Source organism: Struthio camelus, chromosome 2, assembly GCF_040807025.1.
Source record: "Struthio camelus isolate bStrCam1 chromosome 2, bStrCam1.hap1, whole genome shotgun sequence".
NCBI classification, from domain to species: domain Eukaryota; kingdom Metazoa; phylum Chordata; class Aves; order Struthioniformes; family Struthionidae; genus Struthio; species Struthio camelus.
Genome location: NC_090943.1, coordinates 4,821,895 through 4,843,547, shown reverse-complemented (window position 1 = coordinate 4,843,547; position 21,653 = coordinate 4,821,895). Strand labels below are relative to the sequence as shown.

Sequence of the window (21,653 nt, the reverse complement as noted above, 5' to 3'; positions counted from 1 at the left end):
CCGTGGCTTGGATATATTCAGAAGTTAAAGAGTACAATTGGCGTTCCCAGAAGAGAAGCTCTGCTTCTTTCTTCGGGAGCTCACACAGGCACAGAGATCATGTTCGTAACAGTCTGTCTTAATATTGTTGGCATTTATAAATCCACACAGTCATAGCTGAAAGAACAGATCCTCCAGAATTCTTAAGAAGCCTTGTAAATAGTAATGAGTTGGGAGGTTATCGCTACACAGTGAGTGCTGTACGACTAGCAGGTAGATATACCTTAAAGCGACCCAATTCCAATAAGAAGACATCTACTCTCAAAACCAGGTTCATAATGGCAAAGAGTAGGAAAATGAAATGAAAAAAATAGCGGAAAACTGTGTTTAAGAAACAAATCTTAATGTAAGCCAGAGCCCTCTCTATTTGACCTTATACACAGCAAGCTTGGAAAACAAATTATGCAACTTGGTTGAGGGGTACAATGTTGTGTTAACTGCGGAATTTGACTCCTTAGCAAGGAGACTAATTTCTTGTTTTAGCGTTTGTTGAAGAAACCTCGCAGAGTGAACACCCACTCTGTGTCCTGGCAGGTAAAGACCCTAAGTGCAACCACAGGAGTGAAGCTTTAATTCCCAAGAAAACAGGATTTTGACTGAAACGGGCACACAGGTGTGCAGTTTGGAAGCTTGGAGAGCTTTTAGAGGCCACAAGACGCAAAGGAAACAGAGGAATAACTGGGGAAAAAAATGAAAGGATTTACAAGCTGCGACAGGAAGAAGTCCTGAGGAGCGAAGCCCTGAAGTTAATACTGAAGAACAAACTCTATTATCATGTCTGAATTAGGAGTGCAGTCAATATAGGCTTCCTCCATAACCTATGAAGAGAGCTAGGCAACTCCAAAGACTAACTGAAGTCAAAAAATATGGTTCATGCTGTGTAGACGCTTAACTCCCTTCATTAACTACAGAAGGAGAATAAAATATCTGTGATTACAATTTAGAATAATTAAGAGTAATAATTAAGTGGGGAGAACGCAAGCCTTGGTTACCAGCAACAGTCCAGTCCGTTCACTAATACCACATAAAACTTCCCTTACTCAGGACACCATATAATCATAAATAAAATTCAGTGTCCTGAGGAACCTTATTTTTCCTTCTATTGTCAGGGTAGGGAGTGTTGAACAGGGAGGAGGGTGGGTGGTGTATGTTTAAATGAGTCACAGTAAATCATGACTAAAATATGACTGTCATAAAGTAAATCATAATTCATCATATGACAGTCTAATATAGTAAAACATATTAAAATTAATAACTAAGAAGGATGTCCACTTAAAATCTTACTTAAATATATTCCCCAGTTATGAGAAAGAATTCCCAAACTGTGAGTCCCAAATCAATTTGCAGAAACCTTTCTTTTGGGGAAAAAAACTAAAAATATACATGCCAAATGGAAATGGTACTTATGACTGAAATACAGATTTCCCAAGTGCTATCTTAATGTTTTGATTCAAATCATTAATTTAAAAGGAAATCACTGATAACTATCCAGCAAGGTTAAACCTGACGTACTGCTTTGGATCACTTCTGCTGATATTTACCTTCAACATCAGTGGTTTTGGATGCTATTTCAATCTCTCCAGTGAATTGTTCTTGCTCTTATGCAACTACTTTTTTCAATAACTCACCAATGTGGTAAGTGGTTCCAGTCTGGCCCTGAATCTTTAGTCTTTCATCACAAAGCTGATCAGGATTGAATCAGCTCTGAAATGAGTGGATGATAAAATCGGCGATCACAAACTGTGCACTGCATGTGTATTTTACATTAAATCACCGAGCAGTATCCAAGAAAATGCAAGTGCTTTTTCTAAGCTTCAGCCTTCTGGGTTCTTTCGTGGGAGAATGTATTAGAGCAGAATACCAAATTAGGAATTAAAAGATTTACTAGATTAAATCGGAGAAATTCCGCATTGAATGCAAAATGATGTGTTGGTTATGTATTGAGGAACAGTAAAGTGAGACGGAGCAAAAAATAACCAGAACAAGAGTTTAATGAAGAAAGCTGACAATGCACCATTTAATGTGCATGATAGGAATACATTGATTAAGTGGCAAATGAAATGGCCGGAGAATTTACTGTATATTTTCTTCCTGAAAAGTATTTCTAGTCACAAAATTAGACTATGTGCATTAGAACGACCCTTTTACTCTGTCAAGAGTGGCAGAACAAATGTACCAGTTGATAGATGAAACAAGGAGCATCAAGAGTGAGGAACAGCAGATGCAAAGCAAGCATCAGTCCTGTCATATGACTACCAGGGGTTTATGAGCTCTGTAGCCTGAAGTATATCTGACTGCTGCAAAGGTCCCCTAATCAGCAACCCAGTCGGTCACCAAATGGGCTCAGCCGGTAGCCATCTGAGGGCATCACCATCTCCAGCCCACCCCACTGTCTTGTCACCACCCTGTGAATCTGCCAGTTGAGTTGCTTGCAAGAGTGCTCCCTAACCTGATTGAATGAGATTGACCTGGGTTAGCAAAGCCTTATTATTTAAGCTAATCCAATTTATGTGGAGTGAATTGGGTTAGGCAAGGCTCATACATACAATCAGCTCAGCTGGCAGATCGGAGGCAGTGCAGCATAGATTAGCAGCTCTGAGCTGACTGGGAGTAATGTTCTTTTCAAAGAGGCTACAGCTGGAGAGAGATATGTCCACAGCCTAATGCAGATGGCAAGAGACAACAATCGCTTGAAGCATTCGTATGGGATTTGCAAAGGTTGGTGGGAGTCTCATTTCTAGAGAAGGTCAGCAGAAGAAAAGTGCTGACAGTGTTTCCATGAAGAAATCTCAACTACTTTTCAGCTAAAACAAGCAAAAAAACATCTTGACCATCTCTATTAACTATCTGGAAAAGCAGTTAAGAAGGAAAGCACTGTAAGTGATAAAGCACATTTTTTGCTACCACCCACATCAGAGGAGATACAGTTGGATGTCTGGGTAGATTAACCCCATGTATATCTGTAATACTGAAGCTATTCACATACGAAGTACTGAATGCGCTCCTTTCTCACTCAAGTCACTCAGAGCAGAAGTTTCTACTCATCTCTTTAGAAACACATTTATTTGCTTTATAGATTCACTGATACACAAAACATGAGTGACCCAGGGCAAATATGCACTATCTCTTCAACACCAACGTGTATTTCTTTGTAGATGAAATAACTCTAAAGACTAGGATTGTCTGTAGAGTTTGTTTATATATGGGAGCACACTGGGGTGTTTGGCTTCCTTTGCAAAGCAGATATATAAAAAAAAAAAAAAAAAAAGACATGCTTTCCCAATTTAGAGATATTCTAATCTGTTAGACTACAAGAAGGATATTCTTGCCTTTTGGATTTGGGTTGGATGACTGACCCTGAATAACAGATTCCTGCATTTAGGCTTTATTCACCTACATCTTTATGACCTCTGGGCCTTAACCTCTTGTCTTATTCCATTTTTTTGTAGAATTGTTTTATTGCAACCCTGCATTTCTTTTTTTTTTACTATGAATATTATTTTCATGACTAGCTTGAAGACAACACCGAACTTCACCTCCTAGCAGCTGAGCCAGAATAATTGCTGTAAAGTTTGTGATCCTTGCCCATCAAGGAAGCAGAAATTGCACCCTGCAGGTTTTGTGACCACTTACAACCAAGCAATGCTGGATGGAATTAAACAATCAAAAGGACAGCTGAAAACATGTCACAGAATTTTAGTTTCTTCTAATAGGGGGACATACACACGCACAAATTGTACAAAATATTAGAGGAAGAATTTTTCTTTTCCTCTCATACCTTTTTCATTTCATGGCCATTTCTTAAATAAGATAAAACACAAAATTCTTTGGACCACTCTGACTGCAACAAAGCTGCACTGTGGAGAAGCCAGTAGTTCCTTGCACAACATCCATGTACTGTCCTACCTGGACTTAATCACAGTATATACTGCTTATCCAAAACAGCTTCAGCTGTTTTTCAAGCTGAACAAGCTTTTCATTGACTTCAGGCTATTAGACGTTCAACTGTATCTGCAGAGACGCAATTCTTTCCTCCCTTTCCCTGAAGCGCCTGTACCCTGATGTCCCCAGTGAGTGACACATTTCAACACAACGTACAAACTCGTCTCATACTTCATTTATTCCAGCTGGCTATGGACTCTAGGGACAGAAGTGAACTGTGGGACACCTTTTCTACAGTGCGTGGAGGATTTTTTTCATGTTGCTTTTTTGTCTGCCTGGGGCCTCAACTGAAGCACTGATCTTTGCTGCAGAATATACGCCCAGAGAGCAGCACCAAAAGGCTCTGAACTGCCCCTTCACGAGGATTTTGTCTCCGTGAATCAAATGTAGAAAGAACTCAGTTACCCCTCCCCAGTTTGTGAGATTGCTTGTACGTTCAAGGTTTTCAGGCTGTTAGCCTGTGCACAGATGAGCCATTAAACTTTAGCCTGTGTTTTGCTAGCTGACCCTCACATAATGCTAGTAGTGCCTCCTTTGCTTTGATCTCCTGGCCCACCTTTAATTCTCCACCTTACTGGGGAAGGGAAAACCCAAAAAGGCTCTTCGGATAGAGCTCTTTGCCATCTGCAGGCTGCAAGGACCATTAATAATGCAGCGGGTGGAAATTAGGGCTTTGGGACATGTATATTGCTCATCTTAATAAATTGCATCCTTTGGAGACTGCCGGATGGATCTCCCAGTGCTGGAGATCAATAAAGTTTTTTTTTTTTTTTTTCCTCTGTCTTAGGTTACTTTTCCTTTTAAAACGTTTTTGTCAGAAGCTGACTAGGATGAGCGGGTGCCGAGTTTCTGTGTGAAGGCTACCAACTTGAGAAGCAGTGCCTGTCCATAGCAATGATACTGTAGTTACCTGAGATTAGTGGGAAACCTCTTTATGGATCGTAGGAGAAAAGAGGGGCAGAATGGAGAACTGTTGCGTTATACACTGTGCTAAAATCACAAAATCTGTTGGAAAAATCCTCTGACCTAATGGTTTTCTGAAAGGTCAAGGTTTCACACTCCAAGTGTTTGAAAGGAACAGGATAATCACCCATTCCTTGAGCTCAAACACTTGGCAGACATTTGGTAATGCTGAAGGGTTAGGATAGTTGTGGTTCTTGAGATCTCTGAACAGTATGACTGGAAAGCAGGTTGCGCCCCTGTGTGGACCATGTCAGCACTTTTGTGTCTTTCCAAGGGAGTTTTCTTTCTTAGAACAATTAACTTAAATAATCTGTGCCTTACACGACTATTCTATTCCCCTTTTAAGCCAGTGTTTCTTTGGTGTCGTTTCTGCTGAGCTGAAATCACGTATTAAACTCAGGAAGCATGCAAATGCAAATTTGAACAGGATTTAGACTTCACCTAATGTGAGAAGAGTAAAGGGAGATTGAAGCAAAAAGGAAAAGTTTCTATTACTAGAGACTTCATATTATTAGACTTTAATGAATTTCCCATTATAAGATGCTATTAAATCAGTTAAGTATATCTTCGCTAAAGTTTAATTGTTTGGACTGAATTTGTATCCTGAGTGTCTGTCTCAGCTCTCTCTCTTCCTGTCCTTCCTCCTTTCCTCTCTCCTCCCTCTAAATCAGTTGATTCAAAAATCGAAGTAAAGCCAAGCACTTTGCACATTCTGGTGACTCTTTTAATTGAGAATTTCTAATACCTCCATGATTTGGAACTAGCAATTGAAATTTCACAGGAGGGAAAGGGTGGCTTTTGGGATCACTGATATGTCTTTTGTTATCTGTCTCAGGTCAGTATTTGTCTAAATTAAAAAGTCTCTGGAAACGCTCAGAAAATGCTCACAGTCTTGCTAGAACACGGGAGCTGCGGTCTCTGAACTTTCAATAGGAACAGAGAATGCCCCAACTTGGGTGTGAGCAGTTTGCCTGAACACAAAGGCATGCTGGATGCCCTGAAAAAAATCAGATCGTGTTTTATATTTTGTACCCAAAATGGGTGCACACTTTTGACATCAATCTTACTGTATTGGATTAAACTCACCTGCCTTCCTCTGTGTGTGGTGTAGACTTCTTCAGTTGAACTTGTCAGTTTAGGGTCTTTTTTTGTAGCCAATGGAGATAAACAAACTTAAAATATGAGCAATCAATCCTAAAAAAGATAAGTTACATTTCTTATCTATACTGTCATAGTACATAGGAAGCACAGCCTTGGTCCATAAATTCTCATGGTGGTGTTCTACAGGTAGAGGAGAAAGGCAGCCTCTGTCATAAAAACTGTATAATTTAAGAACATATTCTCTACCCTTAGCTATGATTGTGTGCTCTATCATAAAGATGAATTTAGCTGTAGGCTGCATTTTTGGCAAACATAAACCATTGATTTAAGTGGTTCTATGCCCGTAAAGAATTTTCTCTTCTGTATTTTATTGATTGTGATTTTGAAATACTGCAAGTGGCTTACCTAAAGTTATGTTTGCTAGAACAAAATTACGGTACGTCAAACCGATCTCTTATCTTACTTGATTAGCATTTGTGAATTGCACAATGCAAGTGTTTAAACTAGCAGCTGGGCTGAATGGGTGGGATTCATTTTATCTAAAGGTAAATGTTTCTAAAACAACAACAAAAATCAAAAATACCCTACTACTAATCTATTCACCCAAGCCTTCCTTTAAAGCAAATGGAGAGAAATAGGGCAAAATTCATTGGGTATTTTAAGACATGTCATTTAGGATGATCTGGCCAGTGTTCTGAACTCTATGGGCTACACTGGCTATGACTCACTGACTGTGAAAGAAGCCTGCAGAAGGTAGCTCAGATTTAGGGGTATACATTTAGTGGAATGACTCTCACTCAAGGACCTGAAAGACCACCAGTAGGGTACAGACATTTTTACTATGTCTTTGCAACACCTATTTCAAATTGAGCAGTGGACATTTCGAAGATAAAGAGGTTCCAGCCTGACAGAATTTACATCTTTCTATCCCCAGTTTTGCTGGAATGAATGAATCTCAAAGCAATTCGGTGGAAAGCAACAACATTTCAATTGTCTTCCAGCCCACATGGGATATCCAGATTCCGTGTGATTTCTAAAGGAAAATGTGAATCATAGCAAGTTCATTTGCATCTGGCCTCATGAACAGCCTGTCAGTTTGTAAACTTCAGCATCATACACCTCAATATCCGTAATCAGGGTTTTTAGCTCTCAGCACAGCAGCTTCACTCAATACAGCAGAATAACACCATTTTGTAGATCCCATTGACTGCTGTTCTCATGGCTTTTAAGTTTCTGTATATCAGGAGAATTCCTCTGTAACAAATTTGAGTTCTATTACGTTAAAAAGAAAAGCAATAATGGAAATAGCTTACCTCTGCTAATTTTCTTTTCTCTTTTTCTTTTTTTAACATCTGCTGAAGAAATTAAAGGAGGGAGCATATCATATCTCAGCTAACAAATTTTGCATTTCTGCATGTGTGTTTGTGTGTTTATATTAACCTGTTTTGATCTTGCATTGTTGAAACCTTCCCAGGTATTCACTTAGGGCCAGATTCCGCTGCCATATCAGTTAGATATGTCCCATGGAAATCCATGAGCAGATGAGGAAGATGCATACAGAAATCATTGGGTTTTACAGGCTAATTGCAGGCTGAAAGGTTGATTATGTGGGAATGAATTACTCCCATTTGGTTTTACATTAACTTGTTTTGTAAAAGGACAGTGGTAGTACTTCTCTGTTCAGAAATGATTCCTTTTGGAGGAGAAGGAAGCACTTCCATGGGACCCGTTCTTCTGCCAGAAGTAACTAGCCAACTGAGGGTGAAGTGTCAAGGTTGATCCAAGTCTGGGGTGAGAAAAAAGAATGGCTTTTTCTCACCCCTGCAGCCACATATTCTCACCTTTTCCCTGTGAACAAAGCAAATTTGATGAATATGTTGGGTCACATCTGCTAAGGTAAGCACGTAGCAGGAGAAAAGAAGGTGAGGTCAAAGGTGTGAGCGTGGGACCACTTTGTTCAGTGACCGCTCAGACTTCGGCCAATTTCAGCTCATGATAAGGTCACACCCCGAGTTATTCTGCAGGTGTGCAGCCATTGGTGTTCTTCCAGCTTTGCTATAGGGTATGGGAAAGAAGAGTAAGCACTATGGCTTGGGAAATAACTTTTACAGCACTGAATAACTGTGCAGCGCTACCCAGGATAGCAGAGTTCTTAGCTTCTTCTAGAAGCATTTGCATTATCTGATATTTTATTAATTATTATTATTTTCTTTTTTCCCCTAAACAATGTAGAGACAAGCTAAGGGGAAAAAAAAATAGCTCCAATACACTTCTCTCGAAGGGCTGGGATCGCTTGCAACATTCTCATCATTGCGTCACTGGATGTGTCCTTGCCTTGTGAGAATTTGCAACCTTTTGAAGTTTAAAAAAGAAAAAAAAAAAGAAAAGGAAAAGGAAAAGGAAAAGAATCCCTCAGCACTTTTTGTAGACTCAATTTAATTTCTCACTATATGTCAGACCGAAGGAAAGACTCTTGGACTGCCCCTTGTGTGAGTAGAAACACTTCTGCTAAGGTCTGAATGACTCGTCTCTGTCCATCTATCTAAGCTATAATCACATTCATCATCCATTACCAATAAAAGCTCAGTAGCCTCAACTGCCTCTAAGCTAGTGGGAACAGAAGAGGCTGAGAATACATTTCTGTCTTTCTCCTAAGGCACAAGTTCGCTCTGCGCTTTAAGGTGGCTGGATGGGAGCCAGTTGAGTCAGAGGCCGTGTGACTGCGAACCCGTGTGCGTTAGCACTGCTAATAATCCAGATATTAGAGAAAGTGGTTTACAAAATATTCAAATCGTATCAAGCTCTCTTACAATTGTTACCTTGCTTGCCTCCCCCTCCTCTTTCTGGAGGGCAGTTCTAGGGCCTCTTCCTACTGAGGATTAGAAGTTTTCTTCTAAATCCCAGCTAAATATATTTTTCTGCCAATCCTGACTTTAATTTCAATTGCTTTTCTTCCTCCTTTGTTTACACCTCTACTATGCTCAGGGCTCTCCCTACTGAACACACAGTCTTCTGAGGTAATCAAACGGGGTTTACTACTTTATTAGCTGCCTGCTTACCAAAATGGGTAGCACACTGTCCCAGAGCAAGAATAACGTGTGTGATGCTGAGGGGAGTTGCCCATCCTTTATTCTCTAGAAAGAGAGACTAGCTTGGATGAAGAAATTTCACTTCTAGATAGGTAAATTCATCTGACATGAATTTCATCCCTGGTTTTGCAAGAACACATGCTGTAGAACATCATAATACTACTGAACTAGGATATGCAAATGATGAGTTAATTAACTGCAAGTCGGGATATAGCTGGGCCAAACTTAGACCTTTCGAGGTACAATAGAAATGGGTGACAACAGGAAACGTAGGTGGAAAAAATATGAATTACGCAACTTGCCAGTTCTCTTGCAGGACTTAACCTTACCTTTTGATGTAGGAATTAAACTTTTAATAAAGCAGTTTTTTCATCTCCCTAAAGACAGAATTGATAGTGTTGTAGTCCCAGGACTGTTCTGGGGTACGTTTCTCTGACAGTTGAACATTCTGTACTTGAAGGATCACAGGAGTAGGGGAATCATTTTCTCTATCCGTTCAGAAATCAGGAAAAATATTATATTTTTCTTCATCAAGATAGTTTGGACTTTGGCCCACATTCTTTAGATTTGTGAAGGAGAGCAATGGATGGTCAACCAGGACATCAGTGTAGATTGCCAAGTCAGAGTGCTTACTGAAGTACCAGATATTCTAGTCAAAAAGACTCTACTGTCTGCATGGGAAAATAACAACAAAGAATTGTACTTGTAAGGCGAGGAAAGATCGTTTGATTGTCCCCTCTGAACACCTTGGCAATTTTGTCGGAGTTCCAAAATGCCCGGAGTGCCAAAGTTGTATCAATTTTTTTCTGCACATGAAATTCACATTTTTCCTTCTTTGGCATGAGGCAATTGCTCATCATATTTACTACCTTCTGAGGGAAGAGATAACTCCTTTCCTTTGTCTATTTTCTTACTCTGATCCTCTTTTGAGATGGGAAGGGCATACTCACTGTTTCCCAGAGACAGTATGAGCTGGGTGTGCTCTTGATAGATCTGAGAGACTGGTTTCTGCCCGTGGGTCCGTCACTGACTGCACGACCGCTCCTTTGGAGTGCATAAGTAATATATAGCGCAGTGCCATATTAAAGACATTCATGATATTTCCTCACAGCTGATAGCACGCAACACCTTGAACAGAGATGACTTTGGATATTTGGAGCAAGACAGCTTCATGCTGATAACTTCGTGCTCAAGTTAATCACTTCAGCTAATTAACCTAAGTGTGGCATCACACTCAAGTGAATATACTATTTTCAGTTCAGGAGTATGCACAGACTGCAGGACAGCTACACATGGAATGATCTTCAGACACAATAGGAACAATAGTCTCTGTTCCAGAGCTTCTTTTTTCCTGCTTCTGGTCTTTCCTCTGTCCTTTTCTCTATTTTAGGTGTTCAGGACTGGAGTTAGATGTAATGTTCAAGATCCATGGACAAATGGATAAGCCATATCACATTTCACTTACAAATCAGGTAGAGCTTTGGTTTCTTTCACCTTTTATGTCATAGGGAAGCACAGAAAAGTCATCTGATTTGTCTGATTGCATTCTTATGTGAGGTCCTTAACTCTCCACAATTTTCCTATTGTATCAGTCAGCAACATGTGAAAGAGAATCTCTTTAGTGGCTAACCAACAAAAAACCCATCCTAACCAACAGAAGTAGGCAAACACTTCTTAAAATACAGGAGGAGTCTCTTCTTATGCCTTAAGGCAGTACTATGCCGTCATGTGCGATAATTATGAGCACATCGGATTATGGCTGTGGGTGGCAACATGCATCCATTTGGATCTCCTGATTTCTTACAGAGAGGCTGTAAGCACTGCATTGGTCTTCATGCTGTAGACTGTGAATAGGAGAGGTTGGGAAAATCACAATTTCCTCATCAAAGATGTTTAAATTTCATCAAACTTCCCATGAGAAATGTGAGGCTCCTCAAGCTGTGGATGACAGCCTTGTTAGGACTCAGGCCTGAGATATATTTTTCCTGTCTTCTTGACCGATCCCCTTAAGATATACTCAGCTCTGAAGGAGAGTTTATAAATAGTAATCAGACACAGAGAGAAGGAAAGTAAAAACATAAGAAACGAAGTCAAGTAACTGGTGCAGCTGAGCAGATATCTATCCAATCTAGATGAGTTCAAAGCGGAGATGGATGGCAAGGTGGACTGACAGGTAACAGTCCTTACAAGCTCCTATGCAGTGCTGAAAAACCGTGTGGATACACCTATGACCAGGTAACCACTCAAGGAAAGGAAATGAATCAAGCAGCTGTTGCAAAACTTCGATATGAAACTTTGATATACCAGCTGGAGAACGTTTTACTTGTTGGAGAGTAATATTTTCACAGGGTCTTGCCAGCAAGCACTTAAATGCTGGAATGGAGCAGAATGTAGTTACCTTTTTAATCTCATATTAGGTGCATATTAGCTATCAAGTGCTGCATACACCATAGGTGTTTGAAAATGGTAATTAATCTGCCTAAAAAGATAAAAAGAAAACTTTTCAAATAACGTTTTACTTTACCTACTAGTGCTTCTTGAATATAATGTAGTTTATTGATGTTTCCTTGCAACTGACTGTTCAGAGTCTTTAGTTAAAGAAGTCATGCCATTTTGCCGGTTCTCTGAGGAAGTCAACAAAATAAGGGCAGAAGAGAGAATTGATGGGCAATAGAATGGGGAAAATAATCCCAATCAAGGCAAGACTGATGGATAAATTTTGTGGGTGATATTACATGGTAGCCCACCAAGAACGACTATCCTTATAGCCTATACACAAGGAGTTATCAATTATATTCCACAGATTCTGCTTTCCTAAGTATCTAGCTCCTTTAGTTGCAAAGGTAAGCTAGAAGAACTTGATCTATGGGTAAATGATCCACCCATACCCATTGGAGGTTGCAGAAAGCCTGAAGCAATGATCACAACAGACTTCTAAAGCTATTATAATGTCTGCATACTCAGATATGCAGAACAATCCTTTAAATATCGACATCCTTCAAAATGCTATTGTTAATTCATACATGTACAGGTGAAGAACCATAATATGAAGGATAAGATTTATCATATCTTGAAGATTTCTTTCACTCATAAAAGCCAGGCATTTTAACTGGAGTTTGTCTAAAGAGTCGAGGATCTCTTAGTTTTATACTTTGTCTCCTGAAAGGCCATAAATTTTCAAAGCTCAAGAAAGGCTGGGCTTTATGATTACAGATATGAATGTGCAAAATATAGTGGATGTTGATTTTCAAACAGGTTTTGATAATATCCTTACTGAAGAACTAAAGCAAGCAGCAGCTGAGATGGGAAGAGCTGAGCAGCTCAGGTGAATGATTAAATTACCTTAACTTCCTGCACGTCAACTGTCCTATGGCAACTTCCTATGTGATCTTGCCTATGATGAATGCAAGGCAACGAAATTTAGCTTATTGACAATGAAAGAGAACTAAAATTAACTTGCGCTGCCTTTAATTTGATGTGAACTAAGAGGCATATGTATTCTTGCTGCATATCAGCTGAGAGATAATAATTGGGTAAGCTGTAAAAATCTGTGTGTCTGAGCCTTAAACAAAGAGAAAACAAAGCAGTAGGAATATATGATCATTTCTCAGCCTGATAGAAAAGTGATAATGAGTGTCACAAGGAGATATGCTGCAGTATCTTATGGAAGGTCTGAAAGATAGTGAAAAATATGTTAGAAAAATTTGCAGATGATCAAAAATTGATTCAGCTCTTTAGAAGGTGTAAATTGGCATATCTTTCCCGAATTGGCTGAGTGATACTTATTAAAACCTATTCCAGATCTAGCCTATTTAGATGAGGTTTAAGAGGATTCTTTGAAATGTTAGGAGAATTCTATAAAGTTAGAGGACTAGGAAATACAAGAGCTGACAGGTTATTTAGAAATGATAAGGGGTGTACTGTGTAAGGACCAATTATAATACTCTTACATCTTCAGGGGATTTCAAGTTAATTGAAACCCCTCAAAGGAAAAGAAAAAAAAAAATCCCATAATTATAATCGGGGACAGCTGAAATAAAACATGCACGGAAGTTATTAGGCTGCGTTAAAAAAAAGTAATAGAGATAGTACTGAAAATATGAAAAGGCTATGACATAAAAGGAGTTTAGTGTTCAGTGTTGCTTGCTATCAGGTCTTAGGAGGTGTCTTAAATTTAGGAGATGGAATTTTCTGTGCTTACCCTAATCTGCCTTAGAAGACAATGGAAAAAAATTGACACTTTCAAAAGAGTAACTCACTTTATCTAAAATTAAACATCTAGCACTCGGACAGAGAAATTGTTCCCTGGGGATACTTACCTCCTTTCCATTGCCTATAAAGAGAGCCTAGATAGACTGGACTGGACAGTAAATGTCTAACATTTGGATGTCTAAAGTCAGGTGAGATCCTGGAACGAATTTCCGAATATATTAAGGACAAGAAGGCGATTGTGGGTACTCAGCATGGATCATCCTCATAATCTTACAAGAGAAGATGGCTGGCTTGGTGCATGAGGGAAGAACAGTGGATATTATTTATCTTGACTGAAGTAAGGCTTTCGACATTGTCTCCCATAATATCCTGATAGACAAATTGAGGAAATACAGTCAGTGAGGGGGACAGAAAACTGGCTGAACTGCTGGGCTCAAAGGATTGTGATCAGCAGCACAAAGTCCTGCTGGAGGCCAGTCACTAGGCGTGTACCCCAGGCATTGATAAGGGGACCGATACTGGTTAACATTATCATTAATGACTTAAAACAGTAGCACCAAATCCGCTCTCAGCAAGTCTACTGATGATACAAACTGGGAGAAGCAGCTGATACACCAAATGGTTGCTCTGCCATTAAAAGGGTCCTTGACAGTCTGGAGAAATGGACAAACGGGAATCTCATGAAGCTCAACAAAGGGAAGTGTAGGGTCCTGCACCTGGGGAGGAATAACCCCATGCACTAGTACACATGGAGGGTCGACCACCTGGAAAGCAGCTTTGCAGAGAAGGACCTGGAGGGCCCTAGGGGAAAACAAGACAAACATGAACCAGCAATGTGCCTTTGCAGCAAATAAGGCCAACAGTGTTACGGACTGCATTAAGAAGAGCGTTGCCAGGAACTTGAGTGAGGTGATCCTTTTAAGGGGTTGGAGCATCTTATAGAAGGAGATCTTGAAAGAGCTGGGGCTGCTTAGCCTCGAGAAGAGAAGGCTCGGGGGGGATCTTGTGAGTGTAAATACCTGATGGGAGGGTAAAGAAGACAGAGCCAGTCACTTTTCAGCGGAATCAGTGAAAGGACAAGAGGCAATAGGCACAAACGGAAAAGTAGGCAATTCAACTCAAACATAATAAAAAACTTTTTTACTGTAAAGGTGATCAAACACCGGAACAGGTTGCCCAAAGTGGTTGTGGACTCTCCATCCTTGGAGATAATCGAAACCTGACTAAACACATCCCTGATCAACCTGCTCTGGCTGACCCTGCTCTGAGCAGCAAATTGAACTAGACAGTCCCCAGAGGTGCCTCCAAGCGTCAATGAGTCTGTAATTCTATGACTCTCCCTTATCAAGTATTCTTTTTTTCTTGCAAAATTTCGTTGCTATAATTTCTTTCTTACATAACCTAGGAACACAAGTCCTTCAGACTTTCATCTGCATATGGGAGTCACAGCCTCAGAAATGTGCCATTTCCTGTTTTTGCAATTGCACCTTTACCTTCACTTTTTATAAAGAGAGTACTAGTAGAATTCACAGATGTTTCCTGCATTTGATGCATGCAAAAAGAAGTCAAAGCATAACACACTCCTATTCCTCCAGTTAGAAAAAGGACTGCTACTAACAGGTTTTTTTCTAATATCAAAATGCCTAAGCCAGGCAGCAACATGAATACATTTCTTTCAACTCTTTCCGTGCCCAATGACTGAGCTGAATTGTGTCAGCTCCTTGTTTTAATTCTTTTCTCGGAAGCTGAAAGCAACTATTCTCCCGAACAGTGAAGACATTGCATGTTAGAAGAGACTACATGAGTGCATACATCACCAGCAGGTGACCTTCACATCAATCCAAATGTTAGAATGACGGCTAGCTGTCCTACAGGCTGCAACCTTCTTTGTGGGCAATCCTGTTACAAAACGCGTGTTGTTCATTGCCCAGTCTTTCAGAGAAAGCTGTGACATTTCTTCCTGAGGCCCCGAAGACACTCATGAATAGCTGGAAAGGATTGACCTGTACCTTGTAGTAGTAAATTCTTTCTGAAAATCTAATTCTTTCTTTAGACCTCCTAATGCAATTTCCCTTCCAAGCCTATTCTGCTGTCAGTGACCACAGACATGGTGAGTGGAAGCAAGAACATCAGAGACTTTTCCAGTTAAGCATGCAAGGGGGAATAGCTGAATAAATGTCATCTTGGCGTTTAAGAGAAAGATAGGGCCAGATTCACAGCTGCAGTGAATCCACACAGATCCTTTAAGTTCAGTGATCTGGAAAGATTAAAGTAAGCAATCCAAAACAACTTAAAAGAGTTAAAGCCCAAGAAATAAGAGGTATATCAGAGATAAAAGTCCTAATGTTGTCCCTTGTGACTATTGGTGTAGGATTGCTCTTTACTGACTAATTTCTATGAGAGAGTTTAGAGCTCTTGCTACCTGGAAGAGTTACTTGGTATTCAATTAAATTTCCTTTTAGCTTTTTTCTGCAACCTAAATATTTCAATAGTGACTCACTGACACCCTAAACAACCTTATTTTTTCTCAAGCCTTTGTGGTAGGCCAAACTTTGCTCTTTGGGGTTTCATATTACTGGTCTACATTCTTCAGAAGAGACTGGGGGTAGGATTATTCTGTCCAAATGTGGATATCCACAACGTAGATGTCAACACATGAGCTAGCTGTTAAGAATTCCTTTACACTCAAAGGAGGGAAGTAGGAATGTTTCAAGCAGACAGCTAAAATAGGTCAGACAAATTACTTTCTACATATGTCTCCTTCTTTCCATTGATTATATAAAAAGAGACTTGACAACGAGCTCATATGTGAAGATCTGTCTTCTAGTTTTCTAAAATTAGGTGGCTTGTCCTAGGTCACTGAATGGCTGCTTCCCCGACCTTGCTTATTGCTTGCTAGTAAGAATCTCAGTTAATGTGGGAGAGGTACACCTTGTCCTCTAATATAAATTATGAAGTTGATGTACTACATTCAGGATGTTTTAGGAGGGAAAATGTAAAATGCACTAGCTTCCACACCTTCTATTGACATCCTAAAGGAGATGAACAGAGCATCAATTACATAACTTCTGTTCCTATATAAGCCAAAGATAAGCAAACTGTGCCTGTGGAGTTCCCTTTACTGGGGAGAACTTGGAAATGCAGAGGGAAAGGTCTATGAACCAGATGAATTAGTGACAGCTGGAATATACTCTTTGGCACCTTCTGTCTTGTGTACCCCCTCATTCTCCGTCTATGTTTATTTTGCATAGGGGAATATACTTAATTCCACTACGATGGAAAATTGTGCATGGACTAGAAGACTTTGCTGCAACACAGAGTATTCAGCTTACACATGCTGGTCCCACATGTTCTCAAATGCCTTTAGATTTCTGTACTTGTGTAGTAGTTCAGCCATGCTGCAGGAAAAGGATGTGGTGGGCTGCTCAGGCTAGAGACTGAATTAAGATTAATTAATTAATGAATTCAAATTTGGTCACCACTGATTTAAGCTGCTATGGGTCAGCTTCAAAATTTATTTCTTTCTTTCAAACCATGGCACAAATCCCCGAGGACCATAATCATGAGCCTAGAAGACCAGGTTATTTCTTTCTTTTGGGTGAGATCTTACGAGCAGGTAATAACTGCCTTATATGATCACTAAAAATCCTCTTTCATTCATTCTAAACTAGTTTGACTTAGTTCTAGACGCTGTATTTATAGTGAGGTGTGAATCTTTTAGGCAGTGATTCTTTCATCCCTTCCTAGAGAGTAGGAACACCTAACTTGGAAAGGTCCCACTATCTCTTTTTGTTGATTAGTGATGTCATATTCCACTTATTAAAAAGCTGCTCTTACTGTACGCACTTGGCACTGACTGGCTTCTCATGATGGGATTCTTCCCACCATCGATTAGGCCTTTACAACGTATAGTCCACAGGTGAGCTAAGCACTCCACAGTTCCTTTACAGATAGGGGAAGGAACCAACAGCAGGACATGCTTCATCAGAGCTGCTCCAGCCTGCCCATAAGGGCCTATCGTTCTCCACTGAGACACACAAAGAATCTGCTGTGCCACTGAAGATGTCTACAGTGGAAAGATGAATCCTCCTTTATAGATGATACATGTCTTTCTTAAGTCGGCACCGGATCAAAATAAGTTTGTTTGTTTGTTTATTTTTAAAATTCTTTTTCCTCCTATGCTTCAGCCATGCTTGAAATAGTGCTCTGAAGACTTTATAGGATCTCCCACTCCTTTTCAATAACCAATGGTTTTCAGATTCTCAGCCACTTCAACAGCCTTCCTATTTCACCAGAGGTATTTGAAGATCTAGTTATTTTGGGCAGCTGTATTTTTCTCCTTGAAGGGTGCAACCCCCACACTGTTGACTATTCTGGCTTCACTAGTTTTAATTACTAGTACAGCAAAGGGATGAAGCACCAACATCTCTAATTTACTAATGAAATTTTAGAGTTTGGCTCTCAGTGGCAACAGGAGTCTGTTTAATAATTCAGTTTTTCCTTCCAAGTCTCATATTCATATTTTTATTTCTTTTCCTAGTATTGAAATTGAGATGCTTTAAAAATATTTCCTTTACTTTAAAAAGTTCATCTGTTTTTGTAAACCATATTTGACTGTACCTGCTTGGGAGAAAATTAGCCATTTTTTAGTAATAGCTGGACTCTGCACCTGTTCAGAATTTCATACCTGTTAGGAGAGCCCAAAAAACACATGCAGATTGCTCTGCAGGTTCGGGAAGAAGGCTCTGCAAGACTGGTAGCTGTTATTACCTAATAAGCACTTGGGCTTCTGTGGATGATATGAAAGCCTCAGTCCAGTTTGTGATTCAGGTTTCCATGGCTACCTTGAAGGCAAAAATGAAGTTGATTCTTTTACTTTCTCTGGAAAATGTCAAAGAAAGGCAGCAAAATGGTTAGCAGATGTTCTCTTTGCCTCTTTAGAAATTCTTTGGAAATTAAAGTAAAAGGGATAAACTTCTGTCTCTGCTCTTCAAGCCAAGTGGATGCCAGGTTAAAGCAAAGTTGGGTCTTCAAATGACAGAAAGAGAGTATTCTTAAAGTTATGATTTTCCCATAGGATGTTTGTCCACTCATTTAGTCAAACATCTCCCATCCTTCTATTGCATTTATATTGTATATCTGATGCATAATAGTGGCAGAAGCCGAGAACAGAATTCGATCTCCACACCACTCTTTGGCCTTTCTGGCCAGGCCTGTGCACGGGAGTGCCAGTTATCAAGAAATAATCTTAAATCCAATGTCTGCTGATGTGTCTGTCTGGTTTTCTGTTCCTTCTGCTAATGGAGTGACTTTCCTTTTCCATCTCTTTGCTGCTGAATGTCATCACGAATGTTTTCTGTCCTCCTCAGCTGAGATCTTATCAGTCCCTCATTATTTGATAAACCATCAGAAATACAGTTAAGTAATTAAATTCAGTACCAGAGCAGAGCGAGAGTGACTGATCAAGGGAGGATAGAAGAAGGTAGATCAGTTCAGAGGGAATTTTATGAATCATCGTCCTTCGATTAGACAGGGTCTGGATAGAGAGGACAGAAATCTAGAGATGGCTTAATTTTCTTTTTTTTATTTTTTAATTGAAAGACTCCCTCCTTTCTAAATGCTGATGCCTTGGCAGTACCTTGCCATCAGTATAAAAATTGAGTGTCCCCTGACCATGCCGTTCTCTTATATTTCCCTTTGTCATTCTTTTGTTTACCTTCTGTCTGTTTTCTTTTTAGTTCTTCCTCCTTTGTTATACTTCCTCACATTTTCTCTGATTATTATTTCATAATAGTTTCCCAATATACATACTCCACATATTTAATTTATTTTTTAATTTTCTTCATTATTTCTATATCATTTATTCCTCTTTTGTTATTAGCTGTGATCACTTTTTTTTCCCTCTTATATGTATTCATTTACCTGTTTAAACATTTCTCAAGTTGTGAAGATACATGTCAGTCATATTTATGCCCACAGAGGTGCTAGGTGGTGGAATGCAGAAATCCTACATACGACAATAAGTTTTTAATAAATAAATAATAGTAAATATATAACATGGATGAAGGACAGTTCTCTGGCTCTCAGACAAACTGATGTGGCAGAGTTTATGTTTGTCGGAATAAACTCCCCTAAGCAGAGAGGTCTCATCTTCACTATTATAACTATAATCAAAGGACCTCGGGCTGACTTCATTTTGGAGGAATAAGGTCTGGTAAGTAGAGGTAAAATGAAGGGGAGCCATCTCAGGTGATGGGCAACTAGGAAAGGAAAAAAATAAATCTGAAAGTATATCTCTGGGGTAAAAGCCTGCCTTTAGGTAGGACAAGAGAGATCTCTGTCACCAAAGCATGAATATCTGAGGCAAGATAATGTTTAGAAAGGTGACACTGAGCAATGTGGTTTGCATCCAGCCAGAACCTGAGACAGAGAGGTTCTCCTGAATATTATATAACTATTTTTGGAATCGTCATGACCCAGATTGGGTGGGAATTTTGAAATACTAGGTCACAGCAGGAGGTGTTAGGATAGAATTAAAGTCAGGGGCATAGTTCTGTTTAGTTCTTTGGATGAAACCAAGCAGTAGAAGTCACAGATATGCATGACATATCAGTGACCAAGGTAAGTCAATCCTAACTTATGTCATGAATGAATCTTCAGGATTTCTGAGGGCACTTTTCATTCCTTTGTGTCTCTGTTGTTGAATGCCTAAAAAGCTATCAGATTAACAGCTCTGAACATGGATTTTGGTATCTGGAAAAGTGATCTCAGGGAGTAAATCATCAAGTCATACAACGTCTTAAAAAGCCCTCACTCACAATTCTGAGCCTCTGCTGAAAATCACGAGGGTCAAATTTTGACTTCAGAAGCGAGGAAGACATTCAAGTCCTTTTTCTGGTTAAAAATACTCTACTCTATGTTTCCTCTGGATGCAATTTAGGTCTTTTCTATAATGAAATCTGTTTCAGTAGTTTCTATGATCCAAGTTATTGATCACACTTGTCCTTGGGCTTTAAATTAAGTATCCAAGACCAGCTATAATAGCTGCAAAACAAATAAGTATGGTGGATCGCACAGTTGAAGTGCTATGTTCTCTGTTCTGTGTCCATTTCTTTCTCATTCTCTTCATGTTTTCTATATTTATAATCATCATCCTGTTTCACTGCAGAGATCTGAGCCTTGACGTGAAGGCATTGACAATAGCATCTGCAGCGACCGTGCACTTCAGCTTTAATAATAGTGTTAAACAGGCAGAACTTGACTAAAGATCAAAATCAAGAGAGATGGCCATCAACTGGAAGACCTGCTTCTTCACTTTCACGTTGCTTCCTCTGGTAAGGAAAGATGTTTTTATTTGTGTTATGGTGGTTTAAATGCATGCTCTTAAGGCCACTATTTGCTTAGGGTGAAGGATCTGTCGTTGACACTGATTCTGGCTTTTTCTGTGTGGCCTCATAGTTTTGGTTAGGTCTTTTCCAGCTTTCCTTGTAGATAAAGTAGAACAGCGATCATGTGGCTGGGGATAGGCTGTGTAGATTCATTCTTGTCCACCGTACCCATCTTCACTGTGGCTGCATCTAGTCTCACACAAAAGCAATAAGACCATGGAATAAAGAATGCCTTTTCCCTTTGTAACCCTAGGGAATAGTATACAGTGCCTATAATTAAACTCATCTTGCATTGCAGATCAGTTCTTGCTAGACCATTGTTCATAACCGCTTTTCACTACTTCTGAATAAGCATTTTACTGAGGAATACCGTGAGAAGTAGCACTTTAAAATCCTCTGTCTTGTTCTTATTAATAGCTCTCTATAACTTTGACAAAAATGCTTTACAATTGCTTAATACACAGACATTTGTATGTTTCTACACTTTAAACAGATATTTCAAAGGATTCTTGAAACACATTTTATTTTTAAATTAAAACTATTTAACATAATAGTGACATGTCCAGAGTATTTTTTAGCAATTCTTAGAGTTTCTTGTTGGTGTGTATCGACTGTGAAACATGTTTTTTGCAATGCATAGCAGTCGGCATATACTACTCTGCTTTGACTCACATAAATGCACATTCTTGCCTCTCAGATCTTATTTAGAGAACACTTTAATTAACAGCATGTCTAAAACGTAGCATTAGTCAGCTAAATTCTGTAGAATGGGAATGGGACTGGTAGTATGTTTCTATTAATCAAATAATATAGCCTACCTCTTACCATACAAATATCTGATATTTTGATTCATTTGTAGTGCATGATGCTTATATTTATCACCTAGCTTTTCTGGTCGAGTAGAAAACATTATTCATAA

The 21,653-nt window shown here is 39.4% G+C and overlaps 1 protein-coding gene across 13 annotated transcripts in view; it reads left to right on the top strand.

Annotated features, from left to right (window-relative positions):
• ADCYAP1R1 (ADCYAP receptor type I) overlaps positions 1-21,653 on the top strand; it is a 148,116-nt gene that overhangs the window by 13,667 nt on the left and 112,796 nt on the right. For 12 of the 13 annotated variants that reach the window (XM_068934129.1, XM_068934126.1, XM_068934134.1 and 9 more), the window contains exon 2: positions 20,515-20,680. In XM_068934129.1, the coding sequence (XP_068790230.1) occupies positions 20,630-20,680 (51 nt within the window). In that variant the 5' untranslated portion in view covers positions 20,515-20,629. Of the gene's footprint in view, positions 1-10,524; positions 10,607-20,514; positions 20,681-21,653 lie in introns of all 13 variants that reach the window. The other variant, XM_068934127.1, reaches the window with a different exon arrangement.